The sequence below is a fragment of the Magallana gigas genome, chromosome 3, assembly GCF_963853765.1.
Source record: "Magallana gigas chromosome 3, xbMagGiga1.1, whole genome shotgun sequence".
Lineage (NCBI taxonomy): Eukaryota > Metazoa > Mollusca > Bivalvia > Ostreida > Ostreidae > Magallana > Magallana gigas.
In genome coordinates this window covers 6,601,132-6,621,713 of record NC_088855.1, presented here as the reverse complement: position 1 = coordinate 6,621,713, position 20,582 = coordinate 6,601,132, and the positions used below count along the sequence as shown (strand labels likewise).

The 20,582-nt window shown below is 33.2% G+C and overlaps 1 protein-coding gene across 1 annotated transcript; it reads right to left on the bottom strand.

The window, feature by feature from the left end:
* On the bottom strand, positions 1 to 18,495 carry LOC105321699 (uncharacterized). Its single transcript, XM_066078271.1, has 8 exons — positions 18,353 to 18,495; positions 10,011 to 10,093; positions 9,341 to 9,519; positions 7,993 to 8,100; positions 7,573 to 7,618; positions 4,238 to 4,359; positions 3,608 to 3,655; positions 1 to 2,763 (listed from the first exon to the last, which is right to left on the bottom strand). Exons 2-8 carry the CDS (start codon positions 10,073 to 10,075, stop codon positions 1,616 to 1,618), a joined length of 1,716 nt encoding a protein of 571 aa, XP_065934343.1. The 5' UTR covers positions 10,076 to 10,093; positions 18,353 to 18,495; the 3' UTR covers positions 1 to 1,615.
* Positions 18,496 to 20,582: the final 2,087 nt, after the last annotated feature.

Genomic DNA, 20,582 nt, shown 5'->3' with positions numbered 1-20,582 from the left:
TTAGATTAGGCAATGCCAAGCAAAGTTTTATTGTAAGCACTTATCTTAAGACATTAATATAAAAGCACTTTGGAGATTATTTCATAGCACTTCTTTTGTTATTGTAAGTACATATACATGTAGCATCATTTGTTTTGTCGGTGAATATTTCTCCTCATTTACTTGTACAACAAACAACATTTTTAAGTGCAGTGCATGATAGGCAATATATACTTTATCCACATATACATGAATATGCAATACAAGAACTAACAAATTAATTACCGGGTATTAATAAGCAATAAAAAAGTAAAAAACAAATATTCTTTAAACTATTGTTATTTTTCAATCACATGTATTTGTACATGTAAATTTAAAAGCTGACCAATAATACTTGATGATCACAGTAAAACAGTCATGGCAGAAAATATAATCTCCTTCTGTGATCCATACCAGTGCATGGACATCACCATCAGGTTAACAGCTGCAGCAACAACAGAACTCTTAGATTACCAGTATGTGAATTAAATAACCAGTAGTTTCTACATACTTATTTGTTCTTTTTAGTGCTACAGCTGTACACACTACACACCGTGTGTATAAATTAATATATGTAGGTTATACACACCAAAAAATAAAAGGAAGGATTAGAAGGATCGAGAGGAAATTTTATAACACAATGGTAGTGGGACTATATTTTTGAAGCTGACAAAAATTAAGACTAAATGAATTAAGACAAGGATAAATAAAATGCCCTGCAACAATATCAAAATAATGCATGTTTTCAAACTTGTCCATATTCAGTACATGTAATTGAAACATTGAACACTGCAACATTAATATATTAAACACAACTAATTTATTATTCCACAACTATGATAAAAATATATCTTTGATACCAAGATGGGGATTAATAAATTTTCTTTCCAGAAAAGGTTGGTAGAGTAACCAAAACACAAAAATTATATATACAGTTACATTAACTGACAAGTTCAGAAGCTCAGTCGATAACTATATAACTTAATTGACTTTTTAGACAATATTTGGGGTTTTCAATTCCATGAGATATATACAATATGCCAGTATTAATTTCATTTTTCTCATTACTGTATAAACATAATTTTTCAAAAAATTGTAATACAGCTAATATTCATTTGCCCTTTTTGGAAATACTTTGATAAATGGTTTCCATGCATTCATAATGATGCCACTATAAGAAAGTCATGCATATATACATGTATATATATATATGCAGAATGTAAATATACAGAAGATACACATATGTAAACTGTTTCACATAAATTATGCTTAATAGGCTTAATTTCAACTGTGTTGAATTGAGGTTGGCAATCAACAGATTAAATATTATTTTGAATTTCTGTTTTTTATGTACCATGATTTTGTGATTGTGCACAAGTACGATGATGATTGAATTTAATATCTATATGACAGTACTTGTAAAAAAAAAACTGTCGGGTAAAACTAAATGTGTAATATAAACAACCTAGGAGTACAATTACAGACATGCAAGTACATCAGGTAAATATTGCAATTCAATGTAAAATGCATGCACAAAAAGCACAATGAATTACCAAGGCAGGCAAAATATCGGACATAAAAAACAGTTTTTTTAAGTTCATTTGAATTCAAGAAGTGGGTGAGCAGCATACATTTCATCCTGTCCTTCACTTTTGATTCGTCCTTGGAATATTTTGACTTGTTCTTCTGTTGCAGTGACAGTAAAATAGTTTGTTTTACGATCGCTTTTACTTGGTGGACGCACTAGTTGTAGGATAGCGTCAAGGTTACAATATTTCACAACGTCTTCTGGGTTTGACTCGAATAAAGCATGAAAAGCACAAATGTAAATAAAAGGATGCCAGAACACATACGTAGCTTTGGAAGCTTCAACTTTCTGTCGCTCATCCGATTTCCTCATTCTTACGTATTTTCCCATAACACTCATTTTTTGTTCAACGCTTTCCTTTGAAATGTTAAAATGCATAGAGTTAACCAAACGTTTGTCTACATCTTCTGAACATTTCAGATCTCCTTTTAAACACACATACATAACACATTGGTAAAGATCCAAGTCTGAAGTCTTTAATGATTTGAAATTCTCCATTAACGTTTTCTTGAAATTTTTATACTCCAAGAATGTAGCAATCAGATCATGATCATTTGTCAGTATTGCTAGTTTGAGGGGAATTCCAATTTTACCTTCTTTTTTATCCATGATCATATCAAATGTCAATCTTCTACATAGGCATTCACTGTTACTGCATGCATTCTTGATTTTATTTTTTAAGTGATCCTCATAGCCTTGATCTCGCATTTTATTTACAGAATCTAATGACATTGATTTATGAAATAAATCTTCAAAATCTTCCAAATCAGAACCATAACGTCTGTAAAAGTCAGATCTCAATCCAATGATAAACTTATTTAATGGTTTTTTCTTCAAAGTGGAATTTATAGTATTCAAATAAATTTTTACATCATTCATGGAACAAGGATTGTCGTTATAAAGTCCAAACCAACCATACACAAAGTATATTGTCTTGGGATCAAATTTGACAGGAAGTTCTTGGCATTTACATAACTTGAAACTCCACCCTGAATGTGATTCGGAGTTGGAGAACTCTTTCATGATGCTCTCCGCTGTACTGGTGACCGCAGTTCCAAGCATTCCTGTAATTAGCAGTGCATCATGTTTTTGGAGAGCAGCAAGTCCTTGCTGTACATGGTCTTTTTTCACAATTTCTGCTCTTGAATATCTCTTATCTGAAAGGAACAAAGTTTCTACTTACAGAAATTTCTATAAACAGACCATTGAAAATTGATGATTGCAATTGACGGATATCCGATATTGAAATAATCATCCAATAAGCAATAACCTTTTAATAATTGAGATAAGATATAAAATACATGTACATGACATGGCAAAGCAGAGCAGTTAATTATATGCTCTTGTAAAATATCATTGTATTGACCGTCAAAAGTATTTTACTGTGTTTTGCATGCAGACAGGACTTGTTTATATATTTGACAAATATGAAGGATTTAACTCCTCAAAATTGTCTATGAAAGTCTAGACCCATCTATAACCAAAACAATTAGGTTCCCATAATTCATGTCAGTGGCCCTCAATAAAAATGAAAATGCTTTCTTGGGATTTTATAAAAATATGAAGGTAACAACATTGCAATAAGATTAAAAACCCGCATTACACAATTTTTTTCTGCAATGATCGTTATACCTTCATAGCCCATATGAATTTTACTGTTTACATTTATATCCATATTTGAGTTTTCTTCAATTTATCCAAGAAAAAGTCAGGGAAAATATGTTGATCAACAGAAAATAGTAGATCATCATTGTTGATCAACATGTTGCATAGAATGAATAGCCATTCTTCCACGTGTGGTTACCATGGTTACTATAAACTGTCAGCCTGCATGTGCTAGTTTGTGGAAATGGTGTTCTCAATGTTGTTGAATAATTTTTGTACATATTCATTTTTTTAATTTCTAAACCTTGATATCATAATATCCTTACTCAACAATATTATTTGAAAGTATCTGTCTCAGTCTCTTAATTGAGAAGAAATCACATTACTGTTCAATACCGTTTTCCATCAGACAAACTTCCTCATCCTTAGGTTCATAATTTGGTCCTAAAATGATAACAATCATATTTAAAAATACTGAACAAAAATAATGAGCAACATGTTTCAATTTAAAAGTGCAATACTTTATTATGGCATCCAATCTATATTTGGCCCTAATTTTTCTTACCTTGAGTACTCGCATGTATTAAATACTCCGATGTTAACTTGAAGCATTTCAGAGAAGAAAAGGATTTACCAAGGGAAATTTTCAAAAATGTTTTTACCTAAGCAGTTTATTAATTACAGGTCTAATGAATATTGCATTAATGTCAATGGGGACGAGCACATTTTTGAATATGAAATATTTAATACCAAGAATATCAATAAATGCTTCAGTGGAAAGATGTTTTTAATCATTAAGAATAGAAAAACTTTTGAAAACAAATTTTACAACAGATGGATCTTTTTTAGTATAAATATACTGATATTTAAACATGAAAATTATGCATAAGTAAACTAAGTATGAAGCCCATACATTAGGCATCCAGATTTATTGAATCTGGGGCTATTATGGATCGGGCACTTCAATACAATGTAATATCTTAAAATGCAAATGTAAATACATGTACATTTAGTACCAGTATATACCTCTGTTTCTTTGTATCCTTAGGTAGTATATCAGTCCAAGCACTACAACCACTGCAACTAGAATAACTATGACAACTGGAACTATTATATCAATGTCTGAGTCCTCTTCTGTATCTTTATTTCTAGAATAAGAAAAATTGTTCATATAATTTTACAAACAGTTGAACAAACAATACTCAATGATAATACTGTGGTTTCATCAATATTCGTTGAATACCAATTTTCGTGGATTTCGTTGTCGAATTGATCCATGAAATTAAATGTTCATTGAAATGCAATTTCTATTAACATTTTGTATTGAAAGGGTCATTGGCCACGAATTTACGTATCCTTGAAACTGTGATTTTTACTTTATCCACGAAAATTGATACCCTTGAATATTAATGAAACCACAGTATATGTTCTTAGTATTAAGAATGCCAGCTGGGCCAAATCAAAACAGACTGTAATACTGTTTTGATTATCTTGAACCACTTTGACAACATGAAACTTAAGTTTTCAGGCCAGGGCACCAAAAATTGCTTTTATTTTTGTGATGCAAAACTATTTTAAATTTCTAAATTTGACAATAATTACCAACATTTTTTTTTAGGTCACCTGAGTCACTCAGTTGACCTAGCTATTGCAATTGGTCTTTGTCCGTCGTCGTGTGTCTGTGCATTGAGTGTTAACAATTTTACATTTTCAACTTCTTAAAAACTACAAGGCATTTTTAGTGTGAAGCAGCTCTATGGTAAGAAGAACCTGAATTGTTAAGTTCATGAGTCTACCACCCCCGGGGCACCACAGGCGATGCCAGCATGCAAAAAATATATATTTTTTTAAATTACTCCCAGTAATGTGAGAGAAAAAATGAATGTCTATGAAGCCCTCTAGTGGCTCTACCACAAAATTGTTAAAATCATGACCCATGGTTTCAGGCTCTAGGGTGGGGCCACTATGGCCATATAGTAAAAATGTACTGAATCTTAGAAAATTTTCTTCTCTTCCAATATATACATGTATTTGATATGCATAGTTATGATGTCCATTAACTCCACTACCTAAATTGTCCTGGGATCGGAGGAGAGGGATCAAATATGGTCATTGATGTTAATGCAGGCTTCATAATTATGTTAACCACAGGAAGTCCTCTACTAAAATTGTAAATTTCATGTCCGCTGATTGGCACTGAAGTACGGTAAGGGTTTTGACTCTAGGGCGGGACCAAAATGGATGTATAGTGTTAATGCATGTAATGTTAAAAATTTATCTTCTTTACTCCCACACATAAGTTTTGCACAATAATTATAGGTTTCATAGAAAGATTTCAGACAGGGAGGTGGTCGTCATTACAATATTATAATTTTTCTACTCCAGAATAAAACTTAATTAAATGCATATTTGAGACTCCTCAACAAGTTTGTGTATGGGCTATGGTAGTCAGGTGATCTAAAGGCCTATTGACCTTTTGTTATGATTTTAATGATGAATTAATATACAATTATTGCTGGTTTTGAGGTCAATACAATGATTTAGCTACCCGAGACATACATGTATACAATATTCACCGAGCTGGAGGGAAGCTAAATCATCATATTGATAGAAAAAAAACAGCAATTTGATAATAAATAATAATAATAATATGATACGGACATATCAAATTGAGTGTTATCAAGAGAAAATTATATTTTGAAGCCATAGCCAAACAATTTAAGACACGCGATATTTCATCACATGCAGGTGAATATAACATAATATTTTTTTTTAAATAGTTGACATGAGCCAATCAGAAAGCTAGGAGTTAATCAATCATATAATAACACCCTTTATATCTTAGAAATAATTATACTAGCTGTATATGTGGTTATTAAATATAGCGTTTAATAGGGGTTAACTCCAGAAAAGTTTCTACGTAATGTATTGACTGACCTTTATCCGATCAGATCGTAGCTGGGCGGAGTTAAGACATTGCTGCTCATGACTTGAATGAGAGAGAGAGAGAGAGAAGAGAAAGAGAATTGAGTAAATTAAAAAAGGTGCCGATGAAGAAATAATCATTAGTTATAAACTTGCAAACAAATTAATTAAGGTCTGATTATGAAAATTACATGTATATCCTATATTGGTATAACTTTAAAGCGTTTTAAAGAACGATTGTGAAAATTTCTTTGGCAGCGTGCCGTCGATAACATGTCCATGTATAAGAATGACATAACTCACCAACTAAATTTCCTAGCATGGAGTCCGAGAATACGGGCATTAAATATTTTGAAGTGCGAACGAATGATCACTGTAGTGAAAAGGAAAGGCAACAGAGGCGGGTGCTTAGTGAAAAAATAAAACAATGGCGGACAAATTCGTCCTTAGGTAAAGAATGTTTCACACTGAGTAACCATGAAGAAAGTTTTGATACAAAGTAAAATTTACAACGTATGTTTAATTCCAGGAAGATTCGGCAAACTTTAATTAGAATACTATAACGGTAACACTTGTAATAAAAACAGTTTCTTAAATATTCGTACAGTCTTCGATGTTTGACATGACCTCATCCCATTATCTATATATAGACATCATTGTTCCCTGGTTAAAGAATTTCAAAACACTTCAAAGTTTCATAAATTTATAAGATATACTAGAGCTTGATTTGTCACTTTATAACTATTGTTGATAGATAGTTCGCTCATCTGCCTCATCTAGGCTATAATTTACTCCATTAACCATTTAACTCTCTCTATCTCTCTCTCTCCCTCTCTCAAATTAAGTCACGAGCGGTAATGTCTCAACTCCGCCCAGCTACGATCTGATTGGACAAAGGTCAGTCAAAACATTACGTAGAAACTTTTCTGGAGTTAACCCCTATTAAACGCTTCAATGTACTTTGCTATATGCCTGTGGGAAATTTACACAAGTTAAGCAGTAAACTCCCCAATGCATATAGTTTTATATTCTTTAAAAGCTTTATAAAGTATTAAAAATAGGAGTTAGTGAAGAAAACATGGTAGCCACATCAGTGCATGTATACATGTAAATCTTTCTTTACAAGCCACATTCAGCTTTAAAGCAGTATTTAAGTGGCTAATCTTTCTTTACAAGCCACATTCAGCTTTAAAGCAGTATTTAAGTGGATGATGCTTGCTACCTCAGCTACTACTGTAAAGACCACATACAGTAAATCACAGTTATAGCTAACATGCTTAATATGAATTGACGCTCACAGCATAGTGATTTTTATTCCCTGTGACTATATTGTATGTTGTAAACTTGACAGATTTAATGTTTTACACTTATAACGAAGCAAAATTGCCCGTCCCTGGCACTTCATTATAACCATGTTTTACTGTTGCTATACTTACGCAGACTTGATAGAAGATGAAGTGTTGTTCCCGAAACAGAAAGGAACTAAAGATAAAAACAAAAATCCTTATAAAAAACTTAAATATGCTGTTAACCAACTTATAAATGTATTTTGCATATAAATTTCATAATTCAAGAAAAAATAATGGCTTGCAGAAACAATTTATTTAACCAAATCTCTCTGTTTGGTCTTCAAAATTTATGAATGATAATTCATTGTTAAGAGGAATAAATTTCCAGTAAGATGATAAAGTTCTTGTAAACTAGGCCTAGTTTTTTTGCATGCAAATACTGTTTTTCAAACCGATTTTGTTAATGTTAAGTAGAGTTACAACTTAAAGTTTTATTAATGACAATTTTTTTTAAGTATTACTTGTGCATTTGACTGCGATACATTAACCACTTGACACATTTCTTACATTTATAGACCTCATTTGAGAGGTAATGGTTGTCGGGACATCCTGGCAGGGACTCATTGCAGGGCTCCCAGTTTAAGAATCCTTTCTCTGTAACAATGGGGCAGTTTCCTATTTAAAAAAGTAAATAGAAACAACTGTACATGTAGAGTTAAAACTTTCCTGTTAAACTGTAACCAATTTTTGGCTACATGTATAATCTCTTAGACTGCTTTTAATCATATTGTAGGATGCATTTCATACACCAAAACGTAGAAAAAGCCACCCCATGTCTATATTATTGAAACTAATGTTTCCAATATAATCTGAAATATATATCAAATATTTCGATAATAATGATACATGTACTGTGTATAAGAAATTCAAGTTCAATTAATAAAAAGAAAAAACTGCATAAAACCTTAAGAGTCTAAAAAAATTTATTCCTTGATTCAAAAAATAATTCTTTTCAAATTGAAATTTTTCTAAACATGTCATATCAAACTGATGTGCAATACGCATGTCATCTAAGATTCTGTATTTTTTTTTCATGTCGAACATAGAGGTATGGCCACACCTCAGCTAGTATGTACATGACTGTTATGATTTTGTTATCACTAGAGAAAGCATTCCTATTATTAGTCCCCTACCGGTTTCACAGGAGGGGACTATAGCTTTCCTCTGTGTCCGTCAGTCTGTCCGTCTGTCTCTCCGTCCGTCTGTCTGTCCCACTTCAGTTTTCCACGCTTTTTTTCTTTATGCGTTTCAGGAATAACATGAAATTTGCTGAACAGCTTCAAAATGTCAAACTACAGATCAAGTTTACATTTTTGTAGCGTCTGATTGACATATTTTCGAGAAAATTAATTTTTTATATTCCAATTTTTTAATCTTCGGGTTCAGTATCGGGTTCGGTGTGTATTGAATAAACGAGGAAAGTATGTAGTCAGTAATAATATTGTGCATTACTTGGACCATTCCTTTTATTGTTTCTAACAAACAAATAAGTTCTATAAAATAGTTTCAAGCATTGTGTTGTTAATTTAATCGACAGGTTTTTTTTGTATAATTACAATCGGGTTCGTTATTGGGTTGGTCTGTTGAGACGGTAAGAGAGATGTTCTGCATAACAGTGCATTGTTTTCACAAATTTCTACAAACCGGTAGGGGATGTGTATTGCTTATGCAATACTCTCAGAATGCTTCTCTTATCTAAGTGTTCTTATGTATGGGTGGTGGATTACATTGTATTCAAAGGTAAAATACATTAATTTGTTCTCAATAAATAGTTTTAGATGAATACAATTATAATACATGTATTGCTAATTTCAATATTGAAAATATCTAACTCTCTTTATCTTTGTGTTCCTACCCTGTAGGATGCGGGTCTTCTCTAAACAAAGTTCTCGTTTCTTGCCATCTTTGTCCCTCAGACAGTGGTATTCACTCACTCCCCCGCAGCTGGCGGACTCGCTAGCTGCCCGGCTCTCCCAGAGGTCCTTGGTCTCTGGACATGTATCTACTTTATGTCCGGCTTTAGAGGCTTCTACCCTAAAGTTTTTATGAATCAAAATATGTAACTACCGGTATATATAAATCTAAACAAACATACTATAAATAGTGTCTGGGTTTTTATCATTCTGATTGTTTTATGACCTATAGTAATTTCTAAAATTCTTAAATATCAGAACAATTCTACCAAAAATCCAGTTAACAAGGTAATGAAAGACAGATAGCAGTACTTGTGTCACACTAACATATCCATTTATATATACCGGTAATCATACTTAAAATACTATTTCACATTGTAAAGTACTTGTTTATACGTTAGCATGTACATCTAAATAAAGAGCATACAAAAGCATTTCTAAAAAGTTGCTGATAATCTGTTTTACAATTCATATAAAGATGTCTTACTGTGCTTCAATTTCCACTTAAGACTCAAGTTAACTGTTTACCATTTACACACTTATCTAGACTCTGGAATTAATGGTTTTACAGTATGCATAATAATGCACTGCATTCTAGCAGTTACTACTTACCAATTAAACAGACAAATCACAGAAGTCAATATCAGCCAGCACTGCATGACAGACACTGCAGCCATTGATTCCACCGAGTGTGTCTGTAAGCCCCGAGAAAAAAAAGGCATAATGTAAAACAAAGCTCTGAATTTGTTGGAATACCAGTATTAAAGTGAAAGTGAAAACAAATGTGTCAAGCAGTTTGATTTCGCTATCCTTGCATTGTAGATTAATTTTTCATAAAGTGGTAATATTAAAATACATGAAATCTAAATGATGCATACCGGTAGATCTACGATGTATATACATGATCAGCTTAATGCAAGAATGCCTCTAAATTTTTAAAGTAGAACTTTCCTACACATATTATTAGAGTAGACATACCGTTAGTATAATGCACTTATTTACATAAATTTATAAAGAAAAGAAAATCAGTATTGACAAAAATATATTTCAATTTGTAATTGTATTAATTTATCTCATAATGTAATTATAGAAGATCTATTTTGTGTTAAAAACTTTGTAAACCAGAACCATATGGTCCCTATACCATTAATATGATTCTGCAAATATACCGGTGGCCCTTGATAAAGTCGGGGTTTTTTTTCATTCATAAAAGAAACACTAAATATGCATTTTTCCTATCAAAAATCATTATTCCAAAATAATGTCAAAAATCAAACAAATTTAAGTGATAATATTTTTTTATAATTCAATTTTTGTTTGTTTCACCACTTTTTGCTTGTTATTTTGATAATCATAAATACCTCTTTGCCCAAGCTATGTTTATCCTTTTGAATGAAATAGTCCTGATTATCTGTTTTGAAACGCCCCTGCACGCTTCAGATTTTCGTACACAACCAAAAATAGAAAGTCTATGGGGGTTTTGCATTGCTGCATGCAGACATGAAAACACCTGAATAAAAACATTCAAAAACTGTGCAGGGTGTTCCGAGTAATTCTGAATGGAGAAAAGATATTTATAAACATTTCCCATTATAATTCTCCATAAGAAATTTTTTTTTTGTTCATTTTAATTCCTCATGGAAAAAACAGATGAAGTGTTAATAAAGAAATCTAGGATTTTCCCCTTTAAATCGATTGAAATTGTACTTCTTTGACAGGTTTGTTTATTTTCATCAAAGTTCGTCAAAAAGTAAAGGCCCTGTCACACCAAGCTGCGTCCCCACGGCATGTTCACAGCTTTGTTAAAGTCATGGAATCCCTGTAGGGTCGCAAGAAAAATTCAGAAAAAATGTACAGTTTTATTTGAAAATTTTACAAGTGGAGATGTCACGGCGTCCTGACGGCGACCGAGGCATTCTTATGGAGCTCCCACGGCGTTTAACTGCGTTTCCACGGAGTTCTACTTGGCGATTAACTACGCTCTCACTGAGTCTCTGACGTGCGCTCATGACGTGCTTAAAGTTTTTACTGCGCTTTCACGGCATGCTTTGCGCGCTGACTGCATGCACAAGACGTTCTTTACTTCTTGGTAAGTTAATATTAATTTGAACAATTGTTTGAGAAACAAACAAGAATTTACAACTAGTAAATAAATGATCAAACAGATATCTGTGAGCCAATGCTCACTAGTGATACCCCCGCTCTGATGTGAATATGCAAATTAGCAAAGTCGACATTTAACAGAAAGCTGGCATCCGATTGGTACAGAAATATATCCCACAATATGGCATGCCTTAACAAATAGTGTGTTAAAATTTCAAGCATCTGCGATAAATAGCTGCTGAGAAATCTTTGAGGAAAATTCGTTTGAAAATTTTGGCTAAAATAAACAGAGTACTCATTTAACAGGAAGTTGACGTCTGATTGGTACAAAAATATATCCCACGATATGGCATGCCTTAACAAACACTGTGTAAAAATTTCAAGCATCTGCGATAAATAGCTGCTGAGAAATCTTTGACAAAAATTTGTTTGAAAATTTTTGCTAAAAATAAACAAAGTCGTCATTTAACAGGAAGTTGACGTCTGATTGGTACAAAAATATATCCCAGGATATGGCATGCCTATACAAATACTGTGTAAAAATTTCAAGCATCTGTGATAAATATCTGCTGATAATTCTTTGACAAAAATTTGTTTGAAAATTTTTGCTAAAAATAAACAAAGTCGTCATTAAATAGGAAGGTGACGTCTGATTGGTACAAAAATATATCCCACGATATGGCATGCCTATACAAATACTGTGTAAAAATTTCAAGCATCTGCGATAAATAGCTGCTGATAATTCTTTGACAAAAATTTGTTTGAAAATGTTTGCTAAAAATAAACAAAGTCGTCATTTAACAGGAAGTTGACGTCTGATTGGTACAAAAATTTATCCAACAATATGGCATGCCTTAACAAAGACTGTGTAAAAATTTCAAGCATCGGCAATAAATAGTTGCTAAGATAAATGCGACAGAAATTTTTGTTACGGACGGACAGACACACAAGGGTAAAACAGTATACCCCTTCTCCTTCGGAGCGGGGGTATAAAAATTGTTTTGATTCTATGAAAAGGTACACTGTAATTGAAACATAACTACTTCTAAACAAATTGTGAAGGACTAGGACAAAACTCTTTTAAAAATTAGTAGTCAGGTCTACAAAAGAGATCCGTTATTAGTTGTTAGAAAACATAGAAAAGATGTGAAAACATCAGAACCAAATGGCATAAATTCCATCTACGTCCATTGATAGGTCTTGGAATATTAGCAAATGCTACTTTTTACATAGTCATCTACATCCAGTTTGATAATTATTACATCGCTTGCTATTGTTACAACAGCCATTGTTTGAGTTTTCGTGGTCTTAATGACAACGCACTAGAAACGCCGTGGGAGCGCGTATAAACGCAGAAGAAACATCACGAGAGTGCGATGAACGCAGCAACAGCTCTTTGGGGTCGCAGTGTGAACGCAGCCAAAAAAACTTGTTCAAACACTGTGGATGTGCAGTGAGAGCATGATAGAGACGCAGTGAGATCCTAAAGGACTCCGTGAGGTCTCTGTGCAAGCGCAATTGACTTATCACTGCGTCTACACTGCGATTAGCTGCGTTCCTTGAAGGCGCCGACGGAGCTCTCAAGGCGCTGTTGAAGATCTTACGGCACTGTCATGGCGACCTCACTACGCTTTTATGGCATGTTTATCAGAACGCAGAGCCACGGCGCGTACTTGGTGCATGTTCAAAGTTCGCGCCGTCGCATGGCATTCTAAAATGTTCAAAGCGATCCCACCACAACGGACGAAGATGCCGTTGCATTGTTATGATGCTGTAGGAGACTCTACTGCGTTTACCTTTGTGTTTTACATTATTTAAGGATGCAGCGCCGAGCGGGATCGTGGTGAGAACGCAGCTCAGGTGTGACAGGGGTTTAAGGGGTGCAGTAACCTGGGACAGACTTTATGTAAGCTATGCCCAATCTACACTTTGCAAAAAGTAAACTACATCATTTAAGTTGTGTTCTCTAGGGCCAGGTGAATAGTTATATGTACACTATCAAACATAATCAGTCAGGGGTGAGGCTGAAATCCATCATATTGAAAATGATTGATTTCCGTGCAATGTACATTATCTTTATTATTTTCGTAAATATGACGTCATCTTTATTATTTTTGTAAATATGACTTGTTTTCATCATATTTCGATTCAAAGTTAATTCTTCTATAATCTGTCCCAAGTTATTGCTTCCGTCACTTTTTGATGATTTTTAATAAAAATACACATACCTGTGAAAGAAATATAGTTGAAATCGATAAAAGGGAATATGTCCAAGATATCTTTATTGAACAATTAATTATCATTTTTCACTCATAAAAGTTCACAGGAACGCAAAAAAAATTCTTACGCAGATTTATATTTAATGGGAAATGTTTAATATACATCTTTTCTCCATTCAGAAGTTCATGTACTCGGGATACCTCGCGCAATTGTTTAGCGTTATCATCAAGGCTTATTAATGGCTGATGCAATGCAAAATCCCTGAAGACTTTCTATTTTTGAATGTGTATTGAAACCTGAAGCGGTAGAGGGGGCGTTTCTATTTAGTGGATGAGCATAGTTTGAGCACAAAGGTATAACATTTATGATTATTGAAAACTCAAGCAAAAAGTGGTGGAAAGCAACAACTTAGAACAGAGTATTTTAACCCATTTCCTTCAATAATGAGATATAGTACACTATCCTGCCATATGCCACCATCACTCACGTGTAGAGAAACAACTGAAACTAAAACAGTAAAGTAGTGCAACCCATTTAACAAATGAGATAATTTTAAAATACCTACCAATTTGAAAATGATGAAATATGTCATATTTGTTTTCAGAGGTAACTCTACTGGCACTGCACCAGTTATCGGCTTAAATTTAATGGTTTCTTTTCACATTTCCTTATTTCTTGATAATTTTGGATAAAACTTGACATACTTTAAATAGTAAATTCTTATTTTTCAATCCATTAGATTATATCATTATGTAGCATGGTAGAACCCAAAACATGTTGTTTTGTGCGTTTTAGCACACCCCGAATTTGCCGAGTTTTTACGATTTACTGCACCAGTTATCGACTTCGTGATGATAGTAAATGATAGTAAAATCCCTGTACATGTTGATTTTAGACTCTTCTAAATGTAATTTGAATTTTGCCCTTTGTGGGGTCAGACTTAAGTCGTCGGGGTTATGATACATTATATATTAAAAACTCATAAACTTCTTTGTTTATTATCATACAGTAATACACAAAATCGTAGACTATTCAATACACAATAATTATTGTGCAATCAGGCGTTCAACTGCGCTATGAATCTCTTGGAAATTAGTGAATTCCTTTTGTTTATACATGTTATATGAATTGATATTATATATATATGTCAAATCAAAGAAGGGATATAATAAGGTATCACAAAGAGGCAATGTTCTTTTTTAAACTTATTATGTCACTTCCCCCACAGTCGAAAGTGCAAAGATGTAAATCAGCGGTAAACAATGATTGTTTAAGCTCATGTATTAAACATAAAGTTTTCAAGCAAACTTACTTTTCTGTGTATTCGAAAAAGACGACTTAATTAAAAACTCTTGGCTTGCCGCGTGCTATAAACCCGAACTCTCAGTTAAGCTGATTACTAGTCTTAGCTGATAACTGGTACAGTACCAGTATATTTTGAAATAAATTTGAATTAGTGCATGAATATGACTGTTTTTAATCATTATTTAAAAAAATTATGAAATTCAGTCTTACCCTTGAATGATAATGAATGTATATTTGGGAGGCTGAAATGATTTGTTTTTCACAGTTTAATATGTTTTACGGTGCGACCGTTGGGGCGAGCGCAGCATGTGATCAAATAATGAATTATGATAAATCAATAAAAATAAAAGTATCAACATAACTGAATTTGAATGCAAAATAAAATATAAACATGCCTTTTTTTCTAGTAAATTTTCATTATTCAGAATTTATAAGATTGTTTATTTATTTAAATATAATTTATCTCAGATACAATGTTGTTGAATAATAAAGATTTTAACATAATGTTTATTGCATTTTATTTCCTCTTTTCTTGTAGCAGACATTTTTCTTAAACTTAGTACATATAAAAAATTGACTTATCATAGAGTCCCCCCCCCCCCCCCCCCCCCCCCCCCCGTTTAAAAAAAATGTAATTTACGTATTAAAAAAATTGCTGATCATATAAGAAAAACAGTTTTGGACCCCCCCCCCCCCCCCCGGGGAGGATGTAATAAATGTGAAAACAAAGATACCGTTGAGCAGTTAAAGAGCAAAATGCATACTACGCACTCACCATTCCTTACCCGGATTAGAATTTCCCTGATTTTGAGAATTTCTTTTTCATTTTGCTTGTAAATATTTTTTGAATGATGCTGCCGCGCCCCCTTTTAAAAAACGTTCCTGGAAATTACTGTAAATATATAGTGAATAAAATAAATGTGAGCATTCATCCAAATGAGAGCAAGTTACAACTGTTTTATTTCCTATTTAAAAAAAAAATGTCCCCATTCGTTAGCTTTGCAAGATTTTGAGAAGATTTTGGTATTTATATTTCAGCAGATTTACAATTACTACTTAGAGTAATTTTCCCTTATTGTGACGTCAAAGTTCACGTCGGTCAAGTGTCGTCTGTCTCTTTGAAAAAAACCCTGAAAAAAACTAAGTGAAATATACTGTTTTGTTTACTTAAAAAGCATGATATTCTTGAAATTACACAATTTATCTGTTTCTCAAAAGTTTAACTTTGATTCTCGCGAGAAGGAATCAAGTCTAGTGAGATCGTCCGACATTGATAAATTGCATTGTGGGTCGAAATTTACTGACTCCGAAAAATTCTGTGGGATCAATGTGCAAGAAATCCATTGTGACGTCACTCGAAGGAACGACAACTCTGTTAGTCTTACGTAATGGAATTATTTTATTTACAATGCATTATGTACATAGTCTTTTATCTTGTTCTCGTGAGAGCGTGAAATGGGAAACCATATTTATAGGGAATTACTGGGACGATTAAAACAAGGCATTACTGGTCCGATTTACTGACGCCAAAAAAATCCGTTGAATGAATGTGCAACTAGTCCGAATTTTCTATTCACACACGCCTTGCCGGTAGAGCTCGCTTCGCGCCGGCGCTGTGCGCCGGCGAGCTGCGCTCGCTATTAGCCAGTATAGTACGGTAGAATTTTTTTTTATAAACTTTTAGAGAAGCCCAATCCTGAGAGAATCAAAATAACTAATGTAAACAAATATTATTTAATGTTAAATGACAAAGTTACAGACAAAAAAAATGCAAAAATGGTTCTGTGAGAATCTTATTATAACAGCATTCAAGGGACATACTACTGGCGTGCGACCAGTTCTCGCTAAGTACCATTTCTCGCCAGTACATTGTGACGTCATTTTATCAACACATAAAATTATAGACGAAAAATGACGTCACAATGTACTGGCGAGAAAAGGTACTCGGCGAGAACTGGTCGCACGCCAGTAATGTTTGAGAGTATCGCATAGCCCCCTAACTCCGTCACTACCCTAACTCCGTCACTTTCGGGAAACTCCTCGCCGTTTGAAATCAAGTATGATTATGACGTCATTTTTAACATGTCAAAAATCTTTAATCAAATGTCAACAATTTGCAACGGTTAAATTTAAGAATGTGTCAAAAAATAACAGAATTAAACCTTGTTCATTTTATGCACCATTAATTGTGTGAAATCAGCTAAAACTTTTTCACAGGTGCACTAAAATATTGATATTTCTTACATGCTGGCCCATTCGACCAAATACGGTGGTCAGCCATTTTTAGAGAGGTCAAGATGAAACATTTCACATGTAATACATTTTTGATTAAGGTAATTAATACATTTTTTTCAGTCTGCAATAGCCTTTATGCACTACTCTTGATGATAACGTCAAATCGCTCATGCCGATATTTTTGCCTTATACAGGGTATAGATATCTCCGGTATATCGCTATTTAGAATATGCTACATTTCTAAAAATGTAATAAATAAATAATATAATAAGTAATATATTAATTAATGATATAAAATATTTGAAATATGTAAGGACATAAATCAAACGGCATCCATACATTCTGAAAAGGCCATTGTGATTGTTGTTACATGGACCCATTTTTTATTCTGGCGATCATTTCATTTCGATGAAATTAAATACAATTTAAATTGTATGCACCATTTTTATTTATTATAACTTGGCCTAGATACAAATGGAGTTTAAACTAAATTGTTAATGTGTCTTCATTCCCTGCCATATCAGAGAGCATGTGGGTGACGGAGTTAGGTTCATAAGATATAATAAGCACGCGTGATAAACGTCGTATTCAGAGAGCTTATTTGAATAAAAATAAAAATATTTTTGTTAATAATTTTATAAATTATATTGTTTCAGATTATATTTAGTGATATCAGATGAAAAAAACCACAAAAAATAATTTACAGAGAAACGCGGGAGGTTTTCTTCTTATGGTGACGGAGTTTGGGTACTCGGGGATAAATGACTTGTAGAATTCCACTTCATGAATCATCCTCATCATCCATTGAATGCTTAGGCTAAGCCGTCACTTACACGATGCTAATCATGTCAATTAATGATAAACATAAGAAAATACATTTTGTTTGACCATTTTATAACATACATCTATTTTACTTTTACACTGATAAAATCAATGAAGTGGACTTTTGTTTAAAGATTTTTTTTCTCATTTGGACACTCCTTGTCTGAAATATTCGCCATGATGATCGAAGCACTTGTTACATGTACTTTACAGAGCGGTTTTTGCTATACAATAATAATAAAGCAGGATAAAGTGAATGAAGCGCTTACCTTGAGACCTGAGAATTTAGTGTACAATACTTCTAATCGGTCGAATATACAACATCATGAGTAATATCCATTATTTTTAATCATTGGAATCCCACACCAGAAAGACGTCTAAATTTAGAACCCCTATACAACTCGTCCCCTAGACATCTCGCCCCAGGAAAACGGACGCGACTCCCCACAATTAACGTTATTTATTTTTCTCGAATTTTATAACATTTCAATGGTATACCAAAAATGCATCTTGGATTCTAGGTATGGGTATACATGCAAGAACCAAAAATACTGCAGTAACATATCAGGTGCTCGTGACATGTACCTCTTTAAAAGGTCATAGTAGCAATGACAGACTAGACTCCTGCATCAGTTTTAATCATGACTAGCCTGTGTATAATGGTAATAAGGTAACCGGTTTGTTAAATATGATATGAAATATATTGTTCACTTATTGTTTTTATAGGAAATAATTATAGTTTTACATATTTTCTCTTCAAATATAAACATTTTACTTGTTATGCACTGGCGTCGGAAGCAAATTGAAAGTAGGGGGGGGGGGACTGATCCTCAGAAATATTAGAAATATTGAGACCCCAACTTTTCAATCTTTCAAAGGTACATTAAGGAACAATTATATTTTCTGTAAAAAAAAGTGTGTGTGTGTGGGGGGGGGGGGGGGGGGCTGAACCCTCTATTCTGCTATGTGCCTAATGGTTAGGTCTAACTTTGCAAAAAAAAGTGGGGGGGGGGGGGTAATGGAATTGATATGTCAGCTTTGAATTTACTACAGCTAATATTACTAATATCTCAGCCCATACGAGGACTTTACTGGATGAAGACTGTTTTAGTTTGTGTCTTGAGCCTCCTAGCTGATCCCAGGATCCTCCAACTCGACAATTCTTTGAATTGAGACAATAACCAAAAACAGATTGTATAACATCATATCAGTTTTGTGTCTCAACTTGGAACATAACACGTTTTATAACTTTTGTTTCACTTCTCACAAGAATGTCATGCGACTTGCTGCAAAGTACTTATCGAACATCAGTTTTAAAGAAAAGAACACATTTACATACTATAATTCTACAGTTGCGTTCAGTAACAAAATTTTATCCGCATCATAATAAACAATGAAATTTCTCGATGAAGCGTTAAAGGTTGTCATAAAAAGAACATAAAATGATTAGCAATATTATTCTTCATAAGTAAACAAAAATACATTTATCGTTTAACCAATTTCAAGTTCTTAAACTTGTTCCCATACAGAAATTGTTACATGTATAAGCTTTGTCACTTACTGTACTGTAGAACTTTTAGAGTGGCGCGAAATTCATTTATAATAACATAACATCATACAGTATTTCGCTTCATCAAAAATGTATTAAAACTAGAAAACATAATAAATGCAAAAGTATAAAAAGAAAATATAACTAGAGCAGAGCTCGTGGCAAAGCCCCGAGTAGGTCTTCCGTTGTTGCTGCGAGTTGAAAATATATGTTATATGGTGTCATACGATTATAATGACTATACTTTCAGTTCTGCTTTTGTTATAACAACGTGTTGTGATTGAAAGCCTGTATATAAAACGTGTTTTGAAAAAAGAAAGGAAGAAAATATTTTAGGAAAACTATTTGTCGAGCAGAGTTTATGTAATCGTTTCAAACATTCTTTAAAAAATGAGATGTTTAATGGCGAGTTAAATTTTCAAAGGGTAGCAAGCATTGTTATAAACAGTATGTACTCGTGATTCATGTCAGGAAGTGTATTTCTTTTTTTAACTAAACTCGCCTACAAAACACGTAAACTTTTCTCAAAGATAACTTCTATATTAAAATATTTCTAAATTTTTTGAAGACTATGTGCAAGTTTAGAATTACGTGCTGACAAAATTTACAAACCCTAAAACGTACTACTACACCAAAAATGCGTGCGGCCTACGTGCGAGAAACGTTTCGTGTAAACCTTTTAGAGTTTCATGTAAACCGTTTAGCGTTTCGGGCAAAGCGTGCGGGAACCGTGTGAAATGTTCATCAGATTTCATTCGGAACTCTCTGACAAGTTAATTGTTTCAAAATGGCGCCCGTGTTTTACATTACTTTAACAAAATTGAACGAATTTTTAACAAACAAAAGAAAGGTATATGTATTAATAGACGACTAGTTACAGAGTACATGTATATTTAACGTTTTCATGCGATGTTTCAATACTGAAACAATATTAAAATTCGCTATACATA